Source organism: Oncorhynchus masou, chromosome 15 (assembly GCF_036934945.1).
Source record: "Oncorhynchus masou masou isolate Uvic2021 chromosome 15, UVic_Omas_1.1, whole genome shotgun sequence".
In the NCBI taxonomy this organism is placed as follows: domain Eukaryota; kingdom Metazoa; phylum Chordata; class Actinopteri; order Salmoniformes; family Salmonidae; genus Oncorhynchus; species Oncorhynchus masou.
The window spans coordinates 29,034,624-29,045,392 of NC_088226.1; the positions used below are offsets into that span (position 1 = coordinate 29,034,624).

Genomic DNA, 10,769 nt, shown 5'->3' on the forward strand with positions numbered 1-10,769 from the left:
CCTGGGGCCGTCAAAGTCCAGGACCCAACTGCACAGGGCGGGGTTGAGGCTCAGGGCCTCCAGCTTGATGATGAGCTTGGAGGGTACTACGGTGTTGAATGCTGAGCTGTAGTCAATGAACAGCATTCTTACATAGGTATTCCTCTTGTCCAGATGGGATAGGGCAGTGTGATGGCGATTGCATCGTCTGTCGACCTGTTGGGGCACTATGCATACTGAAGTGGTTCTAGGGTGGCCGGTAAGGTGACGGTGATATGATCCTTGAATAATCTCTCAAAGCAGTTCATGATAACCGATGGTGGCCATCAGACCGGTATAGGGAGCGATTGAATATGTCCGTAAACATACCAGCCAGCTGGTCTGCGCATGCTTTGAGGATGCGGCTAGGGATGCTATCTGGGGCCACCAGCCTTGAGGGTTAACACGTTTTAAATGTTTTTTACTCACGTGAGCCATGTGGGGTGGGGGGGCGCAGTTCTTGTTAGCGAGCCACGATGCTGGCACTGTATTATCCTCAAAGAGGGCAAAGAAGGTGTTTTTAATTTGTCTGGAAGCGTGACGTTGGTGTCCGTGATGTGGCTGGTTTCCTTTTTGTGTTCTGTGATTTCCTGTAGACCTTGCCACATTCGTCTTGTGTCTGAGCTGTTGAATTGCGACTCCTTTGTCCCTGTTCTGGCATTTTGCTTGTTTGATTGCCTTGCGGAGGAAATAACTACATTGTTTATATTCAGCCATATGCCCAGACCTCTTTCCATGGTTAAATGAGGTGGTTAGTGCTTTCAGTTTTGCACAAATGCCATCATCCATCCATAATTTCTGGTTAGGGTACGCTTAAATAGTCAGTGGGTACATATCCAATGCACTTCTTTATAAACTCACCCACCGACGTTGTTCTGAGGCTCACCGGAACATCCCAGTCAGTGTGATCAATCTTGAAGCATGGATTCCGATTGGTCAGACCAGCGTTGAATGGGTCTAGTCACTGGGACATCCTGTTTGAGTTTCTACCTATAAGACAGTAGGAGCAAGATGGTATCGTGTTCAGATTTGGCGGGAGAGGGAGTATGCATCGCGGAAGTTAAAGTAGCAGTGGTCTATTGTATTACCCCCGCGGATAGTGCAATCAATATGCTGATAGAATTTTTGGTAGCCTTGTTCTTAAATTTGATTTATTAAAATCCCCAGCTACAAAATAAATGCAGCCTCAGGATATCTGGTTTCCAGTTTACATAGAGTCCAGTGAAGTTCCTTGAGGGCCATATTGGCGTCTGCTTGAGGGGAAACAGCTGTGACTATAACTGATGAGAATTCTCTTGGAAAGTAATATAGCCAGTATTTGATTGATTGAAGAATTCTAGGTTGGGTGAGCAGAGGGACTTGAGTTCCTGTATGACGTTATTAATCATGAAGCATACACCCCCACTCTTCCCAGAGGTGTTTCTCTATAGGCGCGATGCATGAAGAAACCCAGTGGCTGGACCAATTCCGATAACATATCCCGAGAGAGCCATGAAACATTCTCTGCTGTCTCTCTGGAAGGCAACCCTTGCTTGAATTTTGTCTACCTTGTTATTAAGAGACTGGACATTGGCGAGTAGTTTTCTCTGGAGCGGTGGGCGATGTGCACGTCTAAGGAGTCTGACCAGGAGGTCGGTCCATCTTGCCCCTTCTGCGGCGCCGTTGTTTTGGGTCGGCTTCTGGGATTAGATCCATTGTCCTGGGTGGTGGTCCAAACTATATGTTCAGACACATACACCAAATGTAACTGTGTGTGATTTGTTCAGCTAAACACACGCTTACTTACCTCGCAAACCAACCTGAACTGTGCGACTTCTCTCTTCCCCAGGTGAAGCCTTCCCCAGCACCCACCCCCGCGGCCCACTCCTCCCAGCCCCTCTGTGGTGCTCCAGCCCCCCCCGGGACAACAGGCCATCTACAGCACCCCCTATCTGTCCTACCTCTCCCCCGTACAGATACAGGGACACTCTGTACAGGTATGACTAAGACTTAGGCTGTGCGTGTGACTGTGAAAAATAAGCATTGGTGTGTATACATTTGAGGTTGGGGTCTAACTGTTGTTTGTTTCCCAGGCTCCTCAGATGTATCAGTACACCATGTCTTCAGTCCAGCAGGGGAAGTATCCCAGATCTAAAGGTACTCACACCATTCTGTTGCCTAATCAATAGGTTGGTCGCAACACTGTCATAATCTCTATTCAATGTTACGCTCTTTTAATTTAGCAACTCTGGAACATTTTGAAATCAACAAGTAAAGAACTATAGACTAAAGTTATGATCCGTATGTTGTTAACCCCCCCAGGCCAGGTGGTAGGCCCTCGTCCGGACCACCACGGCTCTTCCCAGCCCCAGATGCTCCAGGCTGCAGCTTCTGCAGCAGGCCCTCCCCTGGTGGCCTCCCCCTACCCCCAGGCCTACCTGCAGTACAGTCAGGTCATCCAGGGCATGCCCCACTACCCCGGACAGGTAGTTTACTACCATGCTAATGTTGCTAATGCTAACCAGTCCACAATGTGTGTTGTGGATGGAGGCTTTGTTTCATTAGATGCCTGACTTGCACAGGAAAGAAATTGTTTATTTTGTTCATGTCATTAAATGTTCTTATATTCCCTTATCTCACTCTTTTTCTTTCTCCCCTTTCGTTCTTTATCTGCTCTCTCCCCCCTGTGCTAGCCGGTGTACTCCATGCTGCAGGGTGGGGCCAGGATGCTGACCCAGGCGGGCCACCCCCAGGCTATGGGCCCTCAGTACCCCGGACAGACAGAGGGTCCCCCGGGACCACAACAGGCCATGTATGGTAAGATAACGCACAGCTTCAGTTTAAAAGTACACTCGGTAAGACTTAATCATTTTAGACATGGTCCTGCTTAGAATAAATTAAATGTATTGATGCGACTGTCTAAGATTGCCATTGTTCATGCTTCTTTGGTTTGTAAATGATGTTTGAATCCGCATACTTGAGGTTCAAGTTAGTCTTCCATCTGTCTCTTAGCCTCCCAGCAGTTCTCCCACCATTCTAGCTCCATGCACCCTCCCCAGCCCTCCAGCACCCCTACTGGGAGCCAGCCCCCTCCCCAGCACACTGCCCCCAGCCCTGGGCACGGACAGGTAAACCAACCAGCCCATCTGTGTGTGTGTGTGCATGTTTTGTCACGAACACTGTACAGGTGCAGTAAAATGTTTATTTAATTTTTTTTTATACTGGTTCAGCCATAGTAGTATGGCCGCTTTGCTCAGGGGCACATGGACAGATTTATCACTCTATCGGCTCCGGTATTCAAACCAGCGATCTTTCGCTTACTTTGTAACCGCCAGGCTGTGTATGTGGGGGAGCGATTCATGTACTGGTGTAGGATCGATTCTGTCTTGTCAGTGATTTTGCTTCATATTTTATGTGAGGAGCCTGTAATTAAAGTGACACTCCAGCATTGTTGGGAGTTGTGCGTTAAAGTAACTTGTTATATAATCAGATGACTTTTATGAGTTCTGTTTGCGTTACTTTTTCAAATGACGTAATATTATTGAAGTTACTTTGTAAAAAAAAGTGTTACTTGCAGAATCGGGCACGTGTGTCCATGATCCGATCTTGACTTGATCCCTCATTTAGTTCTTGAGCAAGCAGTGAAAAGCTGTTTTAGAAAAATGTCATGGCTGCTGCTGTCCATAGAAATGTGTAGAGGGCGCACCTCTGATCTTTGCTATTGATTGCATCTGTGATAGCAAAGCCCGTAAGAGGGGTTTTCCCATCTATTGGAAAGTGTGCCCTTAAAAATCTTTATGGGTCATGTACGTGCGGTCTATCTTGTTTTTATTTGTCGGCTTTAGGCCTATGTATTTTACTTAGTTGACGATGGATGTTGTAGTCTACAGGCCAACCTGAATTTATTTTTCTTTAGCCTCCAATGGATCAAGGTTTATCTGTCTGTGTCCATATGGCAGAGGCTGATGCTCTTGCATTAGTTGAATTGTAACTTTTAGATTAAACATGTGACTGTTATTTTGAGAATGTTATTATTGAAATTAATTAGTTGCTTTAATTTTTTGGTAGAGAGCGCCTTGCTCCCTCAGACAGTCAAACAAATGCTGATAAATTAAAAAAATATCATAAGGTAATGTGGCTTTCCACACAAAGTAATATTGTAAAGTAACGTGTCACTTGTGTTAAATGCAATGGATATGTATGGATAACAAACACTCCAGTCTCATTTTCACCTCAAAATCTGATTTACTTAACACAAGGCACATCTCAATAGGTGATCCAGCAAAATGACATGGCCCAAGTGGCAGGGTGTGCTTTTCTCTTTTGTTCTCTATTGCTCCACAAACAAGCAAAGTAGGAGGCCGACGAATTCACAAATTCCTATCAGACCAACTCCTTCAATGCCCTACTCCTTGAAGTTCGGCATTTAAAAAACACTATTTTGCTCAATATGTGTGTACTTTATGTGTATTTATACTTGGAATATTTATTTTTAAATCACTGGAAGCCTTTTTACATTGACTAGCTTGAGGCCCCTAATTCAGTGTTTTACCATTAGCACCGTCTGTCGGTCCGACTCACTTTCAACCCTCTACTTTTTCCACTTCATTAATTAACTAGGCTACTTGTCATGTGAAAGATTCAATTCGCTAGTCCGTCGAACCCTGTACTGCTAGAATGAACAATATGAATGTTCTAGCGGTCTATTGATAGGATAGGTTCATGTCAATTACAAAGCGAGCGCTGATGGGTAAACAGCCTGTGGTCCAGTGATGCCAATGTGGCAATTTTGTTGCTAGATTTAGCAACTTTTCAGACTACCCTGGCAACTTCTTTTTCAAACAGCACCGAGCAACAAATTTAGCTACTTTAAAAAATGTATTTGGAACTTCTAGCAACTTTTGAAACGTCACTCAACTACTAAAATGCTTGCATTTTCCCTCTAAATGACACAAAAATGATTATGGCACACACTCTTAACACACGTGCCTGGCTGCAAAAGTGCATTGTGTGTGACGTCAGCAGCAGGCGCTCAACCTGTGCACAGGCAGCAGCAGGTCAGCAGCAATTTCGGCAAATTGCAACTCATTGTTGGCTGTCTGGCAGCAGTACGGGTTCGACGAGCCAAACCCAATGAATATAGTTGGTCACGAATGTTTGATCTTGAACAGAACTTACAACATCAATCAAAAATGTACAGAATAGAGTAGAAGTCTACCTGAACAAATGTCAAATCATAATTTTTTTACCGAGATGGCCAGTCAATTTGAGTAACGTTATTGTGTATTCTACGTTATCACGCAATGACATGACAATGTCTTAGCAACTAATCAACCTGCCTCTAGCAACTTACCCTGACAATTAGTTGGCAACACTGCTGCGGTCTGTCCCGCCTGGGGTTGGTTGCATAAATGTCTTTACACGGAGGAGTGAGAGCGCCAGATTAATGTGGATTTGCTCGTCCCATGTAATGTAAGTGGTAACAATGAGTCGAAATCCACTTAAACTAATTGTTTTCTTGCGCATTTTATTTATTTTCGTTAGCGTTTCACATAGCCAGCGTCATGTCGCATGGGCTATTTAGCCTACTGTGCTTTGATTGATAACTGACAAGCAAGTGTTGACTAGTTTATAAAAGGTGTTGAACTGACTGTATAAAGTCGATATTTATCACTTTGCCATTCATCAATCATGCAACGTGGTTATATGTACATGGTGTCGCATCTGCACAAGTAAAACAATATATTTCGTAGGATGTTGGGGATTGCCCGACAGTGACGGTAAAGTGAGTGACTCGTCAGTCAGTGTATACTACCGAATCGCATCAGTTCAGTTGGCTCCTTAATTTGCCTGGGATCTTTGGCGATTATCTGCAGATACGTTATGAAAACATTAGATGAAGATGGTGAATCATCGCTGCAGCAATAGGTAGTGGAGAGCCTCATTCTGGTCCAAATATGATCATTAGGGCCCTTGTAGAATCCAGGCATTAAAACGGAATTCAATAATATTAAAATGTATTGACCTTAGTAAGGAATCAGCTAAAAGTATTGCTTCAAATCATCAAAGATAACGATTAGTCGATCATTTGAATCAGCGGTCTTGTGCTAGGGCAAAATTGTGCACCCCTTTGATTAGGCAACACTGATTTGACCTTCAATTAATTTATAATAATGTGGACTACTTACTTTTGTAATTTAAATAACGATCATTATGGCAATTCATATCTTGCAGTAAAACCGTTAACACGACAATCTTAAAATGCAAAATGTTTCAAGTTGAATGTTCTCTTACTTGGTAAATAGTACTGATCATATAGATATCAAACTGAATTTATACATTTTCTGTAATTTAAGTTGTGAAGTCTTAATACACAATTCCAACACCTTTTTCCAATCTGGGAGGTAATAATTTCGCTGTGTATTTCAGATGGAATCAAGGCATTAGAATGTACTAGAGGTCGACTGATTATGATTTTTCAACGCCGATACCGATTATTGGAGGACCAAAAAAAAGCTGATAGCGATTAATCTGACAATTTTTTTTTAAATAATGAAAATTACAACAATACCTAATTAACATTTATAACTTAATGTAATACATCAATAAAATCAATTTAGCCTCAAATAAATAATGAAACATGTTCAATTTGGTTTAAATAATGCAAAAACAAAGTGTTGGAGAAGAAAGTAAAAGTGCGATATGTGCCATGTAAGAAACGTTTAAGTTCCTTGCTCGGATCATGAGAACATATGAAAGCGGGTGGTTCTTTTAACATGAGTCTTCAATATTCCCAGGAAGACGTTTTAGGTTGTAGTTATTATAGGACTATTTCTCTCTATACCATTTGTATTTTATTTACCTTTGACTATTGGATGTTCTTACAGGCACTTTAGTATTGCCAGTGTAACAGTATAGCTTCCGTCCCTCTCCTCGCTCCTCCCTGGGCTCGAACCAGGAACACAACGACAACAGCCACCCCCAAAGCAGCGTTACCCATGCAGAGCAAGGAGAACAACCACTCCAAGTCTCAGAGCGAGTGGAGTTTGAAACGCTATTAACGCGCACCCCGCTAACTAGCTAGCCATTTCACATCAGTTACACCAGCCTAATCTCGGAAGTTGGTAGGCTTGAAGTCATAAACAGCGCAATGCTTGAAGCACCGCAACGAGCTGCTGGCAAAAAGCACGAAAATGCTGTTTGAATGAATGCCTACGAGCCTGCTACTGCCTACCATCGCTCAGTCAGACTGCTCTATCAAAGCATACTTAATTACAACATAACACACAGAAATACGAGCCTTAGGTCATTAATATGGCCGAATACGGAAACCAGACGTTTATTCTTTAAGTGAAATACGGAACCGTAAGTTTAAATATTCCTGTTACATTGCACAACCTTCAATGTTATGTCATCATTACGTACAATTCTGGTAAATTATGCGGCCCCAACTGTTGCATATACACTGACTCTGCGTGCAATGAACGCAAGAGAAGTGACACAATTTCACCTGATTCATATTTCTTTTAGCTAAATATGCAGGTTTAAAAATGTATACTTGGAGCAACGATACGCAACGCATCGATTATATGCAACGCATGACACGCTAGATAAACTAGTAATATCATCAACCATGTGTAGTTAACTAGTGATTTATGATTGATTGTTTTTTATAAGATAAGTTTAATGCTAGCTAGCAACTTACCTTGGCTTACTGTATTCGCGTAACAGGCAGTCTCCTCGTGGAGTGCAATGTAATCAGGTGGTTAGAGCGTTGGACTAGTTAACTGTAAGGTTGAATCCCCCGGGCTGACAAGGTGAAAATCTGTCGTTCTGCACCTGAACGAGGCAGTTAACCCACCTCCTAGGCCGTCACTGAAAATAAGAATGTGTTCTTAACTGACTTGCCTAGTAAAATAAAGATATATAAAAAAGGCCAAATCTGTGTCCAAATATACCAATTTCTGATTGTTATGAAATCGGTCCTAATTAATCGGTCGACCTCTAGAATGTACCAGAGGCCACCACAATGGAGCTTCTTCGAGGCACCTAGCTGGCTACTTTTTCTATTCGGCTGGCTAAAACACGGCCTATTTATCCTGAACAGCCTGTTTTTAGTCTGTGAATATAGTGTTCGTCTCATTGTGTATCACGAGTATGTAATTTTCTAACATACTTCCCTTCCTCTCTTCAGTCGGGCCAGGGAGGCCCCCAGCCCCAGTCTATGTACCACTCTGGGCCCCTGCCAGCGCCCACACCCCCTAACATGCCCCCTGGCCACAGCTCTCCCCAGGCCTCTTACCCCATGCAGGGCTACAGCCTGCCCACCCACCAGCCCATGGCCCAACACTACCCCGGCCTGGGACAGCTCACACAGGTAAACACCAGACTACTCTTGACCCACAGCCCACATACATTCAACTCTCCAGAAAAAAAGGACTAACGGATCTAAGCAAACAGTGTGATAATATAAGGATGTAGCACAAGTCAGTATTTGTGTTTCAATTGCATAAGGCCGATACGAACTTCATGCTGTTGATCTACATGCGTGGGTATTTTTTATTTATTTTTATTTTTTTAAGCAGTGGACACAGGCTGGTAACATTATGCCCTCGCCAGTCCGTGTTTCCAAGACTCTCATTTGTGGTGAAAAGAGTTATGTTAATCTTCCCTCACTAGTAGTAACTAGCTGGCTTTAACCTGGCTAAAAACATAGCAAACTAGCTAGCCTTTTAGCTTACCACATCTCCTTGTGAAATCATATTTAAATATAGTATTCCCTGGCAAATATTGTTACACTTGCCAGTAACCTACATCTCAATTTGATATTCAGGAGAAAAGGCACATGGCTACTCGCTGTTTTTACTGTTTCAAAATAGCCTGGAATCAGTTATTACTTCTCAACAAAATACACTTTTGTGGGGATTCTAATAAGGCAACAATGTTTTGTTTAAACAGTCGCTGAGATTAGTTGGTTATCAATGCTAAATACTACTTTGCATTGCCTATGTAGATCAGATCAAGGAACAGTCATTGTAAATAAGATTTTGTTAACTGACTTGCCTAGTTAAATAAAATGTTTTATCAAGGAACCAAGCAACAACGTCATTGCCTACACAACACTGTAGAGCCCTGCACTGGCATGAACTTTAAGCCTGAGCCCTTACCCATGCCTACGATGTTCAGGCCCTACCCTACCCAGGCCCGATTTGGCTTTTGCCAAATTTAAAACCCCGGCCCTTTCCGAACTAACTTCCTCCATTAGCTGCTCCGGTCACTCGCTCCCTGCGCACAGCGGCTCTAAGTCTGGGTATCGATAACTACGGTTCAGCTGGTGCTGCTCTGCTTGATGACGAGACATGAGAGCTGATTTTGCTTCTTTTGGTCACTCTAAACTGACAGCTCAAGGAACATTATATCCTGTCAAATTCTTATATTTGACGTTGAAGCACTTCTGACATGTCACAATCTTAGTCAGGCCTGTCAGTTAGCAGAGCTCTAACACTGCCCCCACAATGAACTCTTCGTAGTCCGATTGAGCTGCGCCAAAAAGTCGCTAGTAACGAAGGTAGGACTACGTTCTACAAAGAGCCACCCATTTTGCGCGAGTCTGTAGACCACTAGACTTGAATTTTAAATATGGTTGACATCATCTTGCCCCCTCTCGCTCCAGGCCCATGTTGCCCAAGGTATGTCTGGCCCTCACCACCCAGGAGGCCACGGCCCGCCCCAGATGATGCTGCACTATGCTCCACCCCCACAGCAAGGCCCAGGCTCAGCCCAGCAGCACGGCCCTCCCCCCCAGCAGGGGGCGCACCAACACTACTACATCCAACATCCACAGGGTAAGTAACTTCAAGTCAGAGCTAAACCTCTCCAGTAGAAATTAGCTTTACATTTCCAGATCTTCTTCAGTGACTGTTGTTCTGTGTTCTAGCTGTACAGGTGCAGGCTCACCCCACCCAGCAGCTCTCCTTTCACCCCCCTGGAAACTGACACCCCTACCTACACCCAGAGGACCACAGAAGAAGCAGGAGACAGAGGGGAGCTGAGGACAGGGAGCTGATGCCCCCAGTCCCTCCCTGAGTCTTATGACTGACGTAATCCCATTGAGGGACACAATCAAGTTGTTCGCTGATCGGCTAAACAAGTCTGAACTGAAGCCCCCCCACTTCTCTCCCCTCGCCCTCAAAATAAGCAACTTTTTTTTTTCTCTCCTGTTTTTTAAGCTAGAGTTCTTAATCAAAGAGAGCTCGTCAAAGGCTTCTTGGTTAAGGACAGAGAAGCAAAAAGGTTTTGTTTTTATGAAAGCCTAGAAAGACTGAGTCGTCCTCACTAGCTGGTTCCATTTTTAAGTTGAGAGGATTGACATGGCCTCAGACTGAGATCATAGGACTTATCACAATGAAACTTGCTCCCTTTTAACCCCAACCTACTTCCCTTTCTCCTTTTACAGGTAACCATTAATAAATAAACTAAAAATATAAAAAATGAAAAATCATAAAAATAAAGTTTACTCAACCTCAAATGCCACCAGAACTCTTATTTTCTGTGCAAGGGTGAAATTATTGAAAAGGAATCTTGTTAATTTAGGTGTGTGTGTGTGTATATATAATTTATTGAAATGTATATACTGCTCAAAAAAAGGGAACACTAAAATAACACATCCTAGATCTGAATGAATGAAATATTCTTATTAAATACTTTTTTCTTTAAATAGTTGAATGTGCTGAAAACAAAATCACATGGAAATCAAATGTATCAACCCATGG

At 43.2% G+C, this 10,769-nt stretch overlaps 1 protein-coding gene across 1 annotated transcript in view; it reads left to right on the forward strand.

The window, feature by feature from the left end:
* Positions 1-10,525, forward strand: part of LOC135556106 (ataxin-2-like protein) — a 35,827-nt gene extending 25,302 nt beyond the window's left edge. The window contains 9 exon segments of the mRNA XM_064989029.1: positions 1,847-1,866; positions 1,868-1,994; positions 2,091-2,154; positions 2,320-2,483; positions 2,691-2,814; positions 3,010-3,125; positions 8,192-8,374; positions 9,671-9,842; positions 9,935-10,525. Coding sequence (XP_064845101.1) covers positions 1,847-1,866; positions 1,868-1,994; positions 2,091-2,154; positions 2,320-2,483; positions 2,691-2,814; positions 3,010-3,125; positions 8,192-8,374; positions 9,671-9,842; positions 9,935-9,993 — 1,029 coding nt within the window. The 3' untranslated portion in view covers positions 9,994-10,525.
* The last annotated feature ends 244 nt before the right edge of the window (positions 10,526-10,769 follow it).